This window comes from Odocoileus virginianus, chromosome 5, assembly GCF_023699985.2.
Source record: "Odocoileus virginianus isolate 20LAN1187 ecotype Illinois chromosome 5, Ovbor_1.2, whole genome shotgun sequence".
NCBI classification, from domain to species: domain Eukaryota; kingdom Metazoa; phylum Chordata; class Mammalia; order Artiodactyla; family Cervidae; genus Odocoileus; species Odocoileus virginianus.
The window spans coordinates 48,108,380-48,126,811 of record NC_069678.1 but is presented as its reverse complement, the minus strand read 5'-3'; the positions used below and the strand labels follow the sequence as shown (position 1 = coordinate 48,126,811).

Genomic DNA, 18,432 nt, shown 5'->3' with positions numbered 1-18,432 from the left:
ATGGAGGGAGGAGCCTGGTGGGCTACAGTCAGGGTCACAAGAGTTGGACACGACTTAGTGACTAAATCAAACTACCATCACATAGGCAAGGCAGAGAAACCAGAGATCATATTGCCAACATCCATTAGGCCACAGATAAAGCAAGAGAATTCCAGAAAAAAAAAAATCTACTTCGATTCACTGACTACATTAAAGTTTTGACTGTGTGGATCACAACAAACTGTGGAAAATTCTTAAAGTGATGGGAATATCAGACCACCTTACCTGTCTCCTGCAAAACCTATTTGCAGGTCAAGAAGCAACAGCTTCTGCACAACAAAGGAAACTATAAGTAAGGTGAAAAGGCAGCCCTCAGAATGGGAGAAAATAATAGCAAACGAAGCAACAAAGGGTTAATCTCAAAAATATACAAGCAACTCCTGCAGCTCAATTCCAGAAAAATAAATGACCCAATCAAAAAATGGGCCAAAGAACTAAACAGACATTTCTCCAAAGAAGACAGACAGATGGCTAACAAACACATGAAAAGATGCTCAACATCACTCATTATCAGAGAAATGCAAATCAAAACCACAATGAGGTACCATCACATGCCAGTCAGGATGGCTACTATCCAAAAGTCTACAAGCAATAAATGCTGGAGAGGGTGTGGAGAAAAGGGAACCCTCTTACACTGTTGGTGGGAATGCAAACTAGTACAGCCACTATGGAGAACAGTGTGGAGATTCCTTAAAAAACTGGAAATAGAACTGCCATATGACCCAGCAATCCCACTCCTGGGCATACACACTGAGGAAACCAGATCTGAAAGAGACACGTGCACCCCAATATTCATCACAGCACTGTTTATAATAGTTAGGACATGGAAGCAACCTAGATGCCCACCAGCAGATGAATGGATAAGGAAGCTGTGGTACATATATACTATGGAATATTACTCAGCCATTAAAAAGAATTCATTTGAATCAGTTCTAATGAGGTGGATGAAACTGGAGCCCATTATACAGAGTGAAGTAAGCCAGAAAGATAAAGACCAATACAGTATACTAACACATACATATGGAATTTAGAAAGATGGTAATGATAACCCTATATGCAAAACAGAAAAAGAGACACAGATGTACAGAACAGACTTTTGGACTCTGTGGGAGAAGGCGAGGGTGAGATGTTTCAAGAGAACAGCATCGAAACATGTATATTATCTAGGGTGAAACAGATCACCAGCCCAGGTGGGATGCATGAGACAAGTGCTCGGGCCTGGTGCACTGGGAAGACCCAGAGGGATGGGGTGGGGAGGGAGGCGGGAGGGGGGATCGGGATGGGGAAGACATGTAAATCCATGGCTGATTCATGTCAATGTATAGCAAAAACCACTACAATACTGTAAAGTAATTAGCCTCCAACTTATAAAAATAAATGGGAAAAAAAAAAAAGAAGCAACAGCTGGAATCAGACATGGAACAACAGACTGGTTCCAAGTTGGAAATGGAGTATGTGAAGGCTGTATACTGTCACTTTGCTTATTAAACTTATATGCAGAGTACATAATGTGAAATGCTGGGCTGGATGAAGCACAAGCTGGAATCAAGGTTTCTGGGAGAAATTCAATAATCTCAGATATGCAGATGACACCACCCTAATGGCAGAATGTGAAGAAGAATTAAAGAGCCTCCTAATAAGGGTGAAAGAGGAGAGTAAAAGAGCTGGCTTAAAACTCAACATTCAGAAAACTAAGATCAAGGTATCCAGTCCCATCACTTCATGACAAATAGATGGGGAAAAAATGGAAATAGAGACTTTATTTTTGGGGCTCCAAAATCACTGCAGATGGTGACTGCAGCCATGAAATTAAAAGACGTTTACTTCTTGGAAGAAAAGCTATCACCAACCTAGACAGCGTATTAAAAAGCAGAGACATTTATTTTGTCAACAAAGGTCCATCTAGTCAAAGCTATGGTTTTTCCAGTAGTCATGTATGGATGTGAGAGTTGGACCATAAAGGTTGAATGCCAAAGATTTGATGCTTTTTAATTGTGGTGTTGGAGAAGACTCCTGAGAGTCTCTTGGACAGCAAGGAGATCAAACCAGTCACTCCTAAAAGAAATAAACTGAATATTCATTGGAAGGACTGATAACTGAAACTGAAGCTCCAATACTTTGGCCACCTGATGTAAAGAACTGACTCATTAGAAAAGACCCTGATGCTGGGAAAGATTGAAGGCAGGAGAAGAAGGGGACGACAGAGGATGAGATGGCATCACCGACTCAGTGGACATGAGTTTGAGCAAGCTCTGGGAGATGGTGAAGGACAGGGAAGCCTGTTGTGCTGCAGTCCATGGGGTTTCGAAGAGTAAGACATGACTGAGTAACTGAATAATAAAAACAAAAATGTAAGATAGTGTCAGGGAATGTTTGACGGGAGGATGCCTACGTGCTGTCTCTCATGAGTCCTCTGTCCCTCTTCAAGCGGAACAGCACGCTGCTCCCAGGGACTGAGGTCATTGTGTGAGGCAGGCTTGGGTCTCCTTTAGTAAACATTCTCTTTAGCACAAAACTGCGTAGTCTCACTCCCCTTTCTTGAGATGTGGATTGTCTCCTGACCTTGTGACTAACTTTCCCCTTTGTTCCCTTGGTAATTGTTGCTGTACGTTTGGTTTTCTGATCTCTATCATTCCCAAAAGAAGTTTCTTGTACCACAGCCTATATATACTCATAGAAAAATCATTAAAGCACCTTTGCTCCATCAGAGCTTAGGTCCCCGTGTCTTTTTTGTTTCTTTCTCTCTCTCTCTTTTTCTGGCTGATTCTCTGGAGCATGGAGACCCGTTGTGCTCGCTTTCCTGTCTGGGCTTCTAAGACCCTCCCGAGAAGGCACTTGTGCCTTCACCCCCCGGAGAGGGCACCTGGTGCCTTCGTGAGCGATGCAAGTCCTGTGTCAAGGGCTTTATTGGTCCTCTGCATAAACCAGGGAATATCAGCCTCTTTCTCTCTTTTACTTTCTTATCGTCGACTCCGTACCACCAGGTTCCAGTCCATTAAAGGACCACAACAAAATAGCTAGTGGGAAACCGCTGCAGAGCATAGGGAGTTGAGCTGAATGCTCTGGATGACCTAGATGGGTAGGGTGGGGGGTGGGGTGGAAGGGGCTTCAAGAGGGAGGGGAATTTATACATATATAGCTGGTTCACTTTATTATACAGAAGAAACTGATACAATATTGTAAAGCAATTATACCCCAACTAAAATAGCATAGAAAAACCATGAACCATGTAAAAGAACATTTTTTTTTCCTAGGATCAAAAGGTCATTTGCATTTAACATCTGAAAATATCTAAACTTAATTTCCTTTCTTAAAACATTTCACACTTTCTTTTTCCCTCAACAGAATGCCTATCAATGTTTAGGTCTGAGCTACTAGTTATTTGGATTTTCTATACACTTGGGTATCTTTCTTTACAGTGACACATCTGGACTGTATGTAAGCATATAGAGTGGTCCCTTGATAGCCACAGGTGATTGATTCCAGGACTCCTGTGCATTCTGAAAACCACAGATGCTCGAGTCACTTCTGTGAAATAGTGTTTGCATCTAATTTATGCACATCTTCTCATATATTTTAAATCATCTCTAGATTACTTATAATACACAATGAATTGTAAATGCTTTGTAAATAATTGATGGCCTGCAGTAAATTCAAGTTTTGCTTTTTGGAGCTTTCTAGAATTTTTTCCCCTCAAATATTTTCCATCTGTGTTTGGTTGAATTCATGGATGTGGAACCTGTGGATATGGAAGGCTGACTATATGTTCTTTGAGTCCCCTGTTTCCCATAAACATGCAAATACAATTTTCAATTTGCATGACAACCTTGCCCAGTTCAAGGTTCTCTAAATGGAGCTTCTGAGGCACTTTAATCATGTACTAGGACTGAAATTCAATTGAAAGCCCAAGAAACCATCAACGGTATGCAGCAAACAATATGATTTCGTGTTTTCCCGATTTACTTTTAGGTCTATAAAAAACCTAAATGCTTGGATATTTCTAATCATATTTTTTTATATTGTATGGTTTTAATTATATATGGATTTGAAAAAAATTTAGAATAACAATAAAAGAGTAAAGTGGTCTCAGATGATTTCTTTAGGAAAAAACCATGAACTTCTCCATGATTTCACTGTAATCAGCACCGAAATCCCTCCAAATATTGTTTTACATGACAATTATTAACCAAACATTTCCCTCATTACAAAAGTAATATTTATCTCTTTGATATATTTTTATAACTTATGCCTTGAAGGTACAGAGACTTCCAAAATGAACAATGTACTTTTAAAACTAAAATGTAGTTTAACTTCAGAGATCAAATACATAAAATTCTTCGGTATTCATTAGAAAGTCTAAAAAGCACTGAAAGTACCAAGCTATTTTTATTTATTTTTAGATACACAGTTTTTAACAGATATCATTTATTCATATTTTTGGCTGTGACGGATCTTCACTGCTGTGTGGGCTTTCTCTACTTTCAGCAAGCAGGGGTATTCTTCAGCTGCCTTGTGTGGGCTTCTCTTTGCAGTGGCTTCTCTAGTTGCAGAGCATGGGCTCGAGGATGTGGGCTTCAGTAGCTGGGCTACTGAATGTGGGCTCAATAGTTGCAGTTCCTGAGCCCTAGAGCACAGCCTCAATAGTTGAGATGCAAGTGCTTAGTTGCTCTGTGGCATGTGGGATCTTCCCAGACCAGGGATCGAACCCTTGTCTCCTGTATTGGCAGGCAAATTCTGAGCCACCGGGGAAGACCCCAAAATATTTTATAGAAAAATTAGCTGAAATCACTTTACTCTTTTAATTTGAATTTGTAGGTTTAAACTCAAGAATTCACATACAATTAAAGTGACACAACAACAACAAAAAAACTCATTTCTTTGAATGTTTCACAATAATAATCAATAGTCACTGGAATTTCAACTTACCTTTATGTGATTTAATGTAAATGTTACTTTTTCAAGTTCATATAATGTGGGTGGGTTTGAGCTAATTGAGAGTGAAATTACTGAAGAGATGACTCTTCCCTCCTCTTCAGCTTTATCATAACTTTGAGGTTCCAATAAGTTGTCAGATGATGAAAACAGAGGACCAATGCTCTTATAATATAAAAATGCAATGGCAACAGTGCCTGTCAATCAAATAAAGGTATTCAGAAAAAATTCTTAAAATAAACATAAAAGAGGCAGTTATACATATTCCCAGATACTGGAATGTGGGTCTTATTATATCTATGCTCACATCATCAAACAATATTAAAACAGGTTCTCTGACCCCTATGACTCTGATCATGGACTGTAGCATTTCCTTGGCACAAATTATAGTTAGAAGAAATTTTGTCCTAGATAAATTATATACAAGTGCTGAGTAAGAACCAAGGTGTTAAGTACACTTACTTGAAAAATAAAATCTTGACTTACTACTTTGCTGGGCAAGTATATGAATTAGAAAGATACTGGTAAAAAATTACAGTATAACAAAAAAGATTTATAGTGTTAAGAAAGTTTATAACTGAAGACTTGTAGATGCCACTAGCTCCATCTCACGCCCACTGAGATGTTTCCTATTTACATTGATGACATACAGTTATGCAGTCTCAGGGGAGAGAATTTATTCTCTTTCAAGACAGCCATTTATCTGCACCCTCACACTCCCCAGATGCAGCACATCAGGAGACAACCCAAGACTGTTACCAGATCAGTCCATACTATCTCATGACTATTTTTTCCTTAGCCTGGACTCTGCACCTACTTTAATGGATCTCAAATTGCCTCGGTTTTTGTGGCAGTTCATTATCATTGATATTAATTGTGTGAACAACTCAACATCAGCATCTATTGTCTTTTAAAATTCCCATTTTCACTTAGGTCATGTAACTTCTCTACTGTACAGAATAATAGACAGTAAATTGAGGAATTTATATTCAGAATTTATTTATTTAGAATTAGAAGTTCTGGTTTTAGTCATGGCTTATACTTGTCTATTCCTGGGTAAACTTGAACATTCTCATGTAAAACATCATGAGTGAATAGTGATATTCCCCCTGGTTATTTACTTGGATAAGACGGAGACCACGTAATGTCATTATATGAGAGAGTTGTCTGTTAAATTTAAGAAGCTATATTAAGATGATTATTGCTATACTCATTAACTGGAAACATTATTTGCTTGCTTTGATTCTTCGACAACTTAGGAATAACTCTATCGTATTCATTTGTTTCCTCAAATTTGTGACACCAGTAAATAATCTGAAAAGCATAAATTAATCACAATCATTAATACAAATGTTGACAATGTCATCAAAAACAAAGGACTGTGATACAAAGCTAGAACTATCCACATCACAATTTATTTAATATATTTATTGGTAAATAGTATTCTTTGGATATCATTATGTGAGCTAGAATTTGCAAAAGTATATCACTATGTTTTGTATCTCAGTCGAGAAAGGTACCAAAGATACCACTAACAGTCTTGCTGACATTCAGATATGTTACATATTTTCCTAAACTGCCAGCTCAGAGAAATAATGTTAGTATACCATGTCTGAACTAGCGAAATTATGATGGCTCTAGGAGATTGGCAACTAACCCAGGATTTGCTATGGACAGACCTGGGTCAGAAGCAGAACCCGGAAACCTCTTAGGTGAACCTGACCTAGTCCAGTTTAACAAGTTCATGCAAAAGCAACTTCTCAGAGGTTGTAGGAGGGGATGGTTCAAAATCAAATGAAGGAGCATGAAGATAACATGGGTTTAAAACTATGAATCCCTCCTATCCTTTCTAAAGGAAACTATTTTTTAATATCAATTTTGGGTAAAAGAAGATGCATACCACATGGAATGGTTCAAAATATCTTTTACATTTTTTTTCTGAATATAGTTTTAATATTTGTTCATTTTTATCATTTGGAACCTATTTCAATTTCCATAATTTCTCACTAATTCTAGGCCTGATCTGGCTTTTAATTTTCATATCAGTTCTGTATCTATTTTTGTAAACTAGTTCATTCATTAACAACAGACACCAAATTCAGTACATAAAAAATATTAAAAATCCATCTGTGCCTCCTGTATTTTCCTACTAATGACATTATGCAGCTTTTAACTAATGCATGTTGTCATTAACGGATTTTGTCAATAAATGAATAATTGCATGTAGACATCATTCAATGGGTTTGATCAGTTTGTTACACTTGTCCTTCTTTTAAAGATTCAACCTTGAAGAAAACAAATTTTCTTCCTCTGCATTCTTGAGAGCCAGTATTACTGTCCCTTTCAAATGTCAGAGTTTGCATGCATGATTATGAAATATAACAAACCTACCGTACACTCAGACAGGATCTCCTTGAGATATTAATTCCATGACAATTTTATCATCTGTCACTATGATAAGTATTTTCAATGTCTTTATTCTCATGTTTCTAAATCCTACTCAAATTGTCTTTGACAATACAACAGTTTAACACATTCTTTGGATTTGCTCCTAAATATTATGTGTGTGCTTGGTTAATTAGAATATGATATAATGGGGTAAGAACCATGGGTTCAATGGCAGTATGGCTTAGTTATTTTTGCTTTTTTTATGGCCATCTGTTCCCTACTTTTAAATAAAAAATGACAAGAAAAAAAGTGAGAGGATAATATCAATAGATTAGAAAAACATTCCCCATTAGTGCTGTAAAAATTTTTTTAAGGATATTTTTTCTGAGAATGAAAGCAAAAACTGCTTTTTAACAATAAAGACAATGTATTTTTTTAAATAAAATGATGTCTATAAAGTGACATATGTGTATTATTACATATATTTTCCATTTTATGTATGATCACCTATACTTGCTTTGAGAAAATATTATAATCATGCTTTCTTTAGGTAATATATTTTGACCTATATGAGAACAACAATATTTCTGTTATCATCAGGGTTGTTACTTTTTTTTTTCTAAGTACATTGCACTGAGGACAGACAAATGGTTAAACCAGAAGAACAGCTGCTAGCTTGTCTGTGGTTAGGTGACAGGAAAATCTGGTCAGGGCTGATTTCTATGTTAACTCCTTCCTTTCAAGTTTTAGTTCTGTATTATCTGTTAAACGTATATAGAGACAAATCCATTAACTGCTTGTGCTTTAGTTTTATTGTCCATAAAATGAGGATAGTAGTTAGATAATTATAAAGTCATCTGCTAGTACTAGCACTCTTGGATCACATTTCTTAAGAAACCCGGCCTTTAGTTTAGTTGAAGAGTTACTGTACAAAGACTAAGAAATGAACAGAGAAATTCAAGCTTAAACAATAACTTTCTACCTTTTTTGAAAACTATTTCTATTCGTCTTCCTCACACAATCCCAAATTCAGGCTCACAATGAGGAATATTAAGGATTTCTGAAGAAGAACTGTTAAAAGGATTTTATGAAAATTATAGCATCTACTGACTGGTGCAAAATGAGGAATAAAACCACAGTTCCCTTGTGTATTTCCACTGGGATCCTAACAATATTAGATAACTACAGATTTGGAGGGTCAAGGACAAGAAGGATCTAGATATGAGCTAAAACCCTCCCCAGGTATTTTTATCATAATAAAAATCTCAAATACAAATATAGAATTTCTATGTATAAACAGAAAGTATTTTTCTATAGAAAACCACACATGTTATTAGCACATATGATACAAGCAAATGTATGGTATTTATTGCAAAACATTGAAATATTGTTTATAAGCTTGTCAAAGTCCTACCATTTGAATCATATGCAGTTTTTCTCTTTGGAAATATCATTATATTATCTCCATCCATATCCATATGGGGATGAATGTATTTCATGTGATGTGAATCAAAAAAGAAAGCTTTGAGGGCTGAAACAGAAACATGAAAATAATAAATTCTCTGAAATCAGTTTAATTAATATATTTAGTTAGAGAGAATTTGATCCATCATTATTGTATTTCAACTCTTAATTACATCAGGTAGAATGAACATATTCTGAACATGACGTCTAGACATTATAATTTGTATTTAAAAATTTGATTCAAGTTTAGTTTTTTTATTACACTACAGCATTCATTGTTTAATTCTATCTCTACTAATAAAAGAAAATATGTACACAAAGAAGCTATAAATCAAAATTACTAAAGCAGACAAGCAATTACAATGTATTAGAGGATGATATCTACAACATAATTTATTATATACAGAGTGACTGAATTAAATTCTTGAGTGATAATTTCCTAACCTGTGCATAGTCACCTTTTTCATGAACGGACATAGAAATTTAAGCTTCTATATATGAGTCACAATGCTTGTTATCTTAATTTTGAGTAACTGGTGAATCCCGATGACATAATGATTTTTGTTTATCTACTACTGCACAGCAGGATAGTATCCAGAAAATATAATAGAGGTGTATGAGATGATTATTTCAGAAAGTGTACCTTGTTGCCTCAGAACAACTTTACAGGCAACCTCAGCTTGATCCAGATTCTTAAAAGTGTCAAGCATGAAAACAGAAAAAGAGACACAGATGTACAGAACAGACTTTTGGACTCTGTGGGAGAAGGCGAGGGTGGGATGTCTCGAGAGAACAGCATCGAAACATGTATATTATCTAGGGTGAAACAGATCACCAGCCCAGGCTGGATGCATGAGACAAGTGCTCGGGCCTGGTGCACTGTCAAGACCCAGAGGGATCGGGTTGAGAGGGAGGTGGGAGCGGGGATCGGGATGGGGAATACATGTAAATCCAGGCTGATTCATGTCAATGTATGGCAAAAACCACTACAATACTGTAAAGTACTTAGCCTCAAACTAATAAAAATAAATGAAAAAAAAAAACTGTCAAGCATGAGCTTTCATAAAGCAGGAAACATTCTAACTTGCTATGTTAATTGCTTTATATTACTGAAAGGCAAAGGATTCCTAATGAGAAATTAAAATATACTACATTCATGACAAAGATATATGCCCAAAGGATTTCAACATTAAAAATAAGAATCAGATTATTGCAGAAATAATAAAAATTATGCTTGTGAAGTGGTGTTAGAAGTCAGGATGGCATTACCTTTAGGGGTTAGGGAGTGGTTGGCAAGGGGGATGAGGGGTCTTCTGAGGTTTATTATACAGATGTGTTCATTTTGTGAAAATTCATCAACTTATGTTCATTTGATACATAAATTTGTCTTTATATGTATCATAATTCAATAAAAATTTAACTTTAAATTTATTACATCCAGAAAATCTTTTGTACTATCAACCAGTCAAGACAGATCCTGCCAAGTCATGAGATGACAAGGAAGTAAGGTTCTCTGAGCATTTACATGCTAAACAGTTCAGAAATAGGAAAAGGTGAAAGTTGCAAGCAGGAAACAAATCTCATGTATTCATCCTTTTTATTCAAACTTCATTCATACCCACTCTTGTGATATGCACCGTCATTTATGTCTGCACTGATAAACAACTGCCAATTTAATTAACAGCAGTTCAGATACTTTTCATCTCTTTTGAGAATGGCTTCTTTGGAAAACACTATTGCCTTGAAATTGTCCTTGACTTCTTACCTATATCACTTGAATTAGTATCAAACTGAGTGGTCTTTTGAAAGTTCTGAGATATACTTAAGGTAGCCTGCTCAGCAGCATGTATCAGTTTTGTAAGATGAGTTCTTCTTTGATTTGTAGATAACTTGTCCCAAACTGTAAATGTATCCTTTTGAACAAAATTATTCAGAGTTTTTACAAATTCCTGTTGGAAAAAAGTGTACCTTTTAAAAATGTTGGAATCTTACACAAATCACAGATGTAAGAAAAATTTTAAACTTACATTGAGTTAAAGCTCAACATACTTACAGTCAGAGTTGAATTAGAAAAGGTGTCCTTGTCTGAATTCATGCTGTTCATATAACCCAGTAATGGGGATGATTCAGCTAATACTTCTGTGTATGTAATTATATCCATTGGTGAAAGATCTTTCACAGAATTTCTATAGACTTCTCGGAGCAAAGCCACAGGTTCTTCTATGTGTCTAATCTGAACAAATATGAGCCCAGAAAAAGAAAACCAGCTTAAAACACTACTGGATCTTTGCAAGAATACAGGTTACAGGTTAAATGTTTTGTTTTTCTCTCCTACATGTAAACTATGACTACAACCAAACCTTAACATGAAGCAATGAAACCTGAAATTATTTACAAAGGATTAGCAAATAGCTGAAAAAGCATAGAAGTTACTTCAGAAAGGCAATGCACATTTGAATTTATCATTTTAAATTAGCTTTTAAAATTTATAATAAATTATGACAATTTGAATTAGGTTTTAGTAAACCAGAAAAATTTTTTACATGATAAAATGGCAATTTACTTTACTTGATTGCTAATGTGTCATGTTGAAACTCACTTCTAATCATAGGACAATAATTTCACAGACATCTTACTCTTTGAAATAGTATTTGGTGTACAAAATCTTTAGAATGTGGAAATGGCCTATGATCAAAATGTGTTTTTACTATTTCATCCATCAAGTTTCTTAACACGTTGAAATAACTTCCAGTGTACAGAACAGTGAAAAAGTAACTTACATTAAATATATGTCTTCTTCAGTATTTTGGGGATTTTCAAATTAATCCTATCTGACACCTAAACGAAATACTTGGATCTCTATATGTAAATATTTTCAATTCTACATGAAGATCAACGGTTTGTTACTCTTCAAAAAATGTGCCTTTGGAAAGATTTTAACTAAAACCAAAATGTCAAAACAGAATAAAATTTAATTCAACTCTTTTACTCACTTTTGTTAAAGTTTTATTAACATTCTCGGCAATACAGGCATTATCTAAATGGCAGTCTGGATTCACAATTTCTGTAGAAAAAAATAGTTATGTATTAAGTTTCAAAAAATATTTTCCCTAAGATAATTATATTGATTCCAATGATTTTGCTCACTTATTTAGACATTAAAAGCACATTCTTAACATTTGAGTTTTATTTTTGTTTATTCATGAAAGTTTATTTATTTAAAACATTTTTATTATTAATTTTGTTTTACTAATATTAAAAAATCACTTATTTTTATTCATTAAAATGCAAACTATTTTATGGAAAATAGAAAATTATAGTTATTGAAAGGAAATAGGGTATATGGGATCAGTGGTAAAGAACCCGCCTACCAGTGCAGGAGATGGGGTTTGATCCCTGGGTTAGGAAGATCCCCTGGAGAAAGAAATGACAACTCACTCCCGTGTTCTTGCCTGGGAAATCCCATGGACAGAAGGAGCCTGGCAGGCTACAGTCCATGGTCACAAGAGTTGGACACGACTTAGTGACTAAACAGCAATTACATAAAACATGTGATCTACATGTGCCATTAACTAAAACATCTTCCATTATTTCATTTTATAGAAAAAGGACTATTGGCACATTTCTTGGAAGGTGTAGCTCTTTGACACTTCACAACCATGCAGTAATATTTTACATAGTACTTCAAGATTTTGTTTTTGATGTGGACCATTTTTAAAGTCTTTATTGAATTTGTTCCTGGTGGCTCAGCTGGTAAAGAATCCACCTGTACATAAACACTATGGAATATTACTCAGCCATGAAAAAGAATTCATTTGAATCAGTTCTAATGAGATGGATGAAACTGGAGCCCATTATACAGAGTGAAGTAAGCCAGAAAGATAAAGAACATTACAGCATACTAACACATATATACGGAATTTAGAAAGATGGTAATGATAACCCTATTTGCAAAACAGAAAAAGAGACACAGATGTCTAGAACAGACTTTTGGACTCTGTGGGAGAAGGCGAGGGTGGGATGTTCAGAGAGAACAGCATCAAAACATGTATATTATCTAGGGTGAAACAGATCACCAGCCCAGGTTGGATGCATGAGACAAGTGCTTGGGCCTGGTGCACTGGGAAGACCCAGAGGGGTCGGGTGGAGAGGGAGGTGGGAGGGGGGATCGGGATGGGGAATACATGTAAATCCATCACTGATTCATGTCAATGTATGACAAAAAACACTAAAATATTGTAAAGTAATTAGCCTCCAACTAATAAAAATAAATGAAAAAAAAAAAAAGAAAGAATCCACCTGCAATGAGGGATTCCTGGGTTTGATCCCTGGGTCGGGAAGATCCCCTGGAGAAGTGAAAGGCTACCCACACTCCAGTATTCTGGCCTGGAGAATTCCATAGACTATATAGTCCACGGGGTTGCAAAGAGTTGGACATGACTGAGTGACTTTCATTTTTTTGGCCGTGAGGCATGTGGGATCTTAAGTTTCTCAACCAGGGATTGAACTTGCACCCCCCTGTATTGGAAGGTGAAGTCTTAACCACTGGACCACCAGAGAAGTTCCCATAGTGCTTCGATAATATATAAAATTAAATAGTATATTTATTTTGGCATCAATAGGTGTAAACTGTGATTTCCTGTGGATGTCTGAAAACCTTCCCTGCAGGAACAGTTATAGCTACCATTCATTTTTTTAGACACTGCATAATCACCACAGGCAAATGATTCACTGCCCTCATCAATATCTGGAAATATTTGAAAAATTAAGATTTTAACCTAGTGCTCATATAGTTGTTACCTTGTTGATAATAGTATTACATACTGTTAGTAATTTCATATCAAATTATATAAGAAAGCAAGAAAAATTCCATGATCTGGAAAAGGACAGGGCAAACTTAGTTGCATATATTTTCAACTTTCTTTTGGTCAATCCATTTTGACAGTATATTGAAAATGTTATTCATAGACCAACACTTGAATTGCTTTTTGAACAGCAGGATTCATCAGCAAAATTAATAAGTCATAATTTCCATCATTGATGATGCAATGTTTATTTCTAATTTAATAAAAACCTAATTTCAAAAACACATTTAGAATTCTTTGTTTTCTAGTATTAAATTAAACTGATTGTAACAACTCAGTTTAGAATAATCTGGAGAGCAAAAAAAAAAGAGCAGCCCATTTTCTTTCCAAAGCCTCATTTTTCCGTATGTGCATGCTAAGTCGCTTCACTTGTGTCCAACTCTTTCCAACCTTATGGACTGTAGCCCTCCAGGCTCCTCAGTCCATGGGATTCTTCAGGCAAGAATACTGGAGTGGGTTGTCATTTCATACTCCAGGAGATTTTCCCAACCCAGGGATCGAACCCATATCTCCTATGCCTCCTGCATTGGCAAGGAGGCTTCTTTACCACTAGTATGATTTGGGAAGCCCCTCATTTTACTGTATAAGTTGAAAAAAAAAAATTAAGATGTAGCAGAATGTGTGATTCAGTGCCCTTAAAATTTTATCAAACCTTATAACTTCTGTTCAGGGTATATTTTGATATCATTCATCTAACACACAGTCATCATAGATAACGTAACAAATTGTACAGAATTAAGTCTTAGATTTTCAGTAGCTATATATCAAAGCTACAATAAAAGTGGTAGGTTATAAACTCACATAATTTATATTCTTAATTTAAAATTTTACATACTATAGTGAAGAGTGAAATATATCTTAAAATTATAAATACAGTATAAATACTCTGCCAGTAGGCAAAGTTCCAAAATGGAATGATTCCAAGGGACTAAAGAGTCCAGATAATTACCTTAAACTAATGCAAAAATTTCTGTGCTCCTAAGTCTAGCTCTGACATCTTAGAGCTACTCTATGTTAGAGAATGTCTGTAATTCTGAATATATAATTTGATTTTTTAAAAACTAATAGAGTGGCACAATACTGTTTGCCTTTTTATAAAGGGAGAGTGATCAAAATCCAATTAAAATGTCATCTCACTAGATATATAAAGTGTAGCTGATCCCAATTTCTCATTTTAAAAATGCAAAAATGGTACAAACTCCACCCCCCACCCCCCATTAAACCTCACACCACCAGGCAGTAAGTCTCACCTGTTCTTAAAGAAATTTCCATTTGCTAAAAAGGTGATGGTACTGGATTTAAGAAGATGATTAGCAGGCCTGGAAAAGCAGTAGAAAACGCCTCGTTCTTCTGCCAAGGCTATATAGTCACGGTCTGTCGGTGTGTGCTCATTCACTCAGTCATGTCTGACTTTTGGCAGCCATGTGGACTGCAACCCACCAAGCTCCTCTGTCCATGGAATATTCCAGACAAGAATAGTGGAGTGGGTTGCCATTCCCTCCTCCAGGGGATCTTCCAGACCCAGGGACTGAACCCACATCTCCTGCATCTCCTGCTTTGGCAGGCAGATTCTTTACCATTGGGCCACCTGGAAAGTCCCCAGTCATGATCTGTATTACCCAGATATCCAAGTCCTCTGCTTTTAAAGGAATAAATGCTGCCCTAGCACCTTCACTCTCTTCCTGAATTTCTACAGACATGTAATCATAAACTGTCACTTCACACACACACACACACACACACACACACACAGGACAGAAATAAAGGAGGGGGTGACAGCTGTTGGCTCTTGAGATCTGCAGAATCATTAGGGAAAACTTCCCAGTTTGGCTGAAGTAAAGATGCTAGTGGACAGCAGACTAGAATTAATATTCTTCATGAAATCAAGAAGTGAGAAAAAATAAAAGAAAGAAAAAGACTAGTCTTTTTCGGAGCAGTGTTGAATAAATCATTTGTGTAGCACCTAAATGAGGATAATATCCCAATGAAGGTGTGAAGAGATCCATGAAGTATCATAAATAGAACAATTTATTTCATGGGAAAGAAAGTTATGTTCTCTGAATACCCTTATTTCACATTTTCAGACGCCTTCTATGGTTAACTGGAAATGAAGTGCTGATTTCTCTCAATTTCAAAATCATTTAAAAAGGTGCAACTTTTCTTGGGAACTGTATCCCGAATCCAATCTCTGAACAACATACTGATGTTAACTTTGCAAACACCCTTTTCATCCTCTCATGCCTTTGGACATAAGTGTACAGTCTTGGGGTTCCCCGGTGGCTCAGACAGTATTGTTGATCTTGACGGTTTCAACGTTCCCCCATGTATTCTACACACCCTGTGGTATTTATTTTGGGTTCTCTGCTAGGGTTTCAGCTCTCCCAGCACCCACTCAGCTGTTTGCTATCACAGCATGTCAGCCTTGGACCAACTAAGGTATTTCAACTCCTGAATTCACCAAAGTGACAGAATGTTAATCTTAAAAATAATGAGGTCATACCCTTGGAGATGAATCTTTGAAATTTGGATTATTCTGACTCCAAATATTGCAGAAGAATATTCATCACCCTACCAAAGATTTGTTTTTCAAACCTTCGTTACCCCATCAAAGACATGTTTTCTGAATTATTTATACTTTCCTTGTTTACATTATTGTTCCCCTAGCTTTTTACTAAAGTGTAGACATTAAGTTTGCTATCCTTCTCACTCTGGGCCTCAGCAGTAGAACCTACTGAGTTTAACGTAGTGATGGAGTGTGTGACCACCACAACTGGCTGTTCCAGGATAATCAAGGAGCTTTCACTATCCTTAGCATTTCACTCTATACCTCCTTGCTACCTAGTAGTATGAAAAGATTCATAAAATACTGAAAGAGTATCCCATGCTCAAATGGGATAAAACTGACTGAGCCAAGTAAATGTGACTGCCATTTTACATCACGGTCCACACTAATATCTCTTGCAATTTCTTCCAGGACCTAGGATCTAATAAAATCAGTATGTATCCTCCTTTCTATAGGTAAAGGTCCTGTGGAAGACCTTAATTCAAATCCTGACTCTAATATTCATTAGCTCTATGACCCTGGGTGGTACCATAAAATACCCTTAACTCAAAAGGATTCTTTTTTATAACAAATGAGGAAATGCACGTAAAGGTGTTTGGAGGGGTGCCTAAGGTACAGTATAGGTGCCTGATACTGTAACTGAGAATCAGGCCCAATGATTCTATTCAGATTGTGTGTTTTCTTAATAGCATAAGCCCTGTGACTTATGTAGGTTTGGAGAAAACACATTGATAATGAGTGTCTTGTTAAACGGCCATGTTTTGGTACTCCCTAGAGCTGAAAAAGAGAAAAAGCACCCTTTCCCCCATTTTAATGAAAGATAAATTGCTGCTATATAATTATTTCAATTAGGCTAGAACTGACAAGCTGTATTTAATAAGTGATCCACTTTTTCCATTACCAAACTAACACTCAGCTTAACACCAATAACTTGATTTCACTAAATGTAAGTATGTCATAACATGCACGTCCTTGTTCTGCAAATCAAAAAATTCATTTGCTTTTTAATTAATACAATTATGCTTGTTTTTCATGTCTACAATGAGCCAAACCAGCAGCATTTTATCATAATCTTCTTTCAAAACATGATTATATGATTGCTTTAATTTTCATAATTTTCATCAATATCTGAATTTTCTAATGTTGTGTAACTCACAGACTGCAAAAAAATAAAAAAGATAAAATGTTCAATTACTGGAAGTAATTTGCAAAGATAAAATTGAATTTTAATATTATTCAAAGCCAGAAAAAAAATCAGAGTACCTAAGACAACAGGACATAAAAAAACGACAAGCAGTAAACACTGCTCTTATGAACACAGAAAACGTGAAGTCCCTGGGTTCTACTCATTTGGTTTGGAAAGTCATACTACTGAATGCCTCACTTTTCCCACTAGTGAACAATACGTCTTCGGAACTGGGCACCAGAAGTTCTATTTTACTGTGATTCCAAGGAGAAGAAAAATAGGAATGATGCTCAATCTCACTCAAAGTCTTCTCCAATAAGATTACTTCACCTGTTTAAAAAAAGTATTTCAAAAGAATAAAGAATTTTGCTTGGGTAATTTCTTGTCCTGTACTGGAGGTCTTCCTTATATATTTATAGATGTTCTTAATGACTGTAATTGGGCTTCCCAGGTGGCATTAGTGGTAAAGAACTCACCTACCAATGCAGGAGATGCAATCCCTGGGTTGGGGAGATCCCCTGGAGGTGGGCATAGCAACCCACTCCAATATTCTTGACTGGAGAATCCACATGGACAGAGAAGCCTGGTGGGCTAAGAGTTGGACACACTGAAGTGACTTAGCATGCATGCAATCACTGTAATTACCAGATATGTCAAATTCAAGCATCAGCTAAACTTTCAAATCATAAGCAATCCACTACAAGGTAAAACACTAAGGTAAAAAGAAAATAATTATGCTTCTCGGTTCAAATTCCCTGAAGATTATCATAGTTACCAACGAAATTAATACAGGACTGGGGGAAAAAAAGGAACAGTTACTCTGCTTCTGAGAAAATCTTAATCTTTGAGGACAACAAAATTGGTGAGAATAGCAATTTTCCAGAGAAAGACTTTTTTAATTGAATGATCCATCAGACAAAACAGGTGGAAACTGGAGGACTCAACACGGGATGGTATGCATGGTAAGTTGCTTCAACTGTGTCTGACTCTGCGAC

At 36.1% G+C, this 18,432-nt stretch overlaps 1 protein-coding gene across 3 annotated transcripts in view; it reads right to left on the bottom strand.

The window, feature by feature from the left end:
• Nucleotides 1-18,432, bottom strand: part of ADGRL4 (adhesion G protein-coupled receptor L4) — a 151,769-nt gene that overhangs the window by 39,873 nt on the left and 93,464 nt on the right. For 2 of the 3 annotated variants that reach the window (XM_070467868.1, XM_070467867.1), the window contains exons 4-9: nt 17,918-18,028; nt 11,817-11,887; nt 10,877-11,056; nt 10,589-10,772; nt 8,774-8,890; nt 4,966-5,168 (exon numbers count right to left, since the gene is read on the bottom strand). In XM_070467868.1, coding sequence (XP_070323969.1) covers nt 4,966-5,168; nt 8,774-8,890; nt 10,589-10,772; nt 10,877-11,056; nt 11,817-11,887; nt 17,918-18,028 — 866 coding nt within the window. The remainder of the gene's footprint in view (nt 1-4,965; nt 5,169-8,773; nt 8,891-10,588; nt 10,773-10,876; nt 11,057-11,816; nt 11,888-17,917; nt 18,029-18,432) is intronic. The other variant, XM_020889675.2, reaches the window with a different exon arrangement.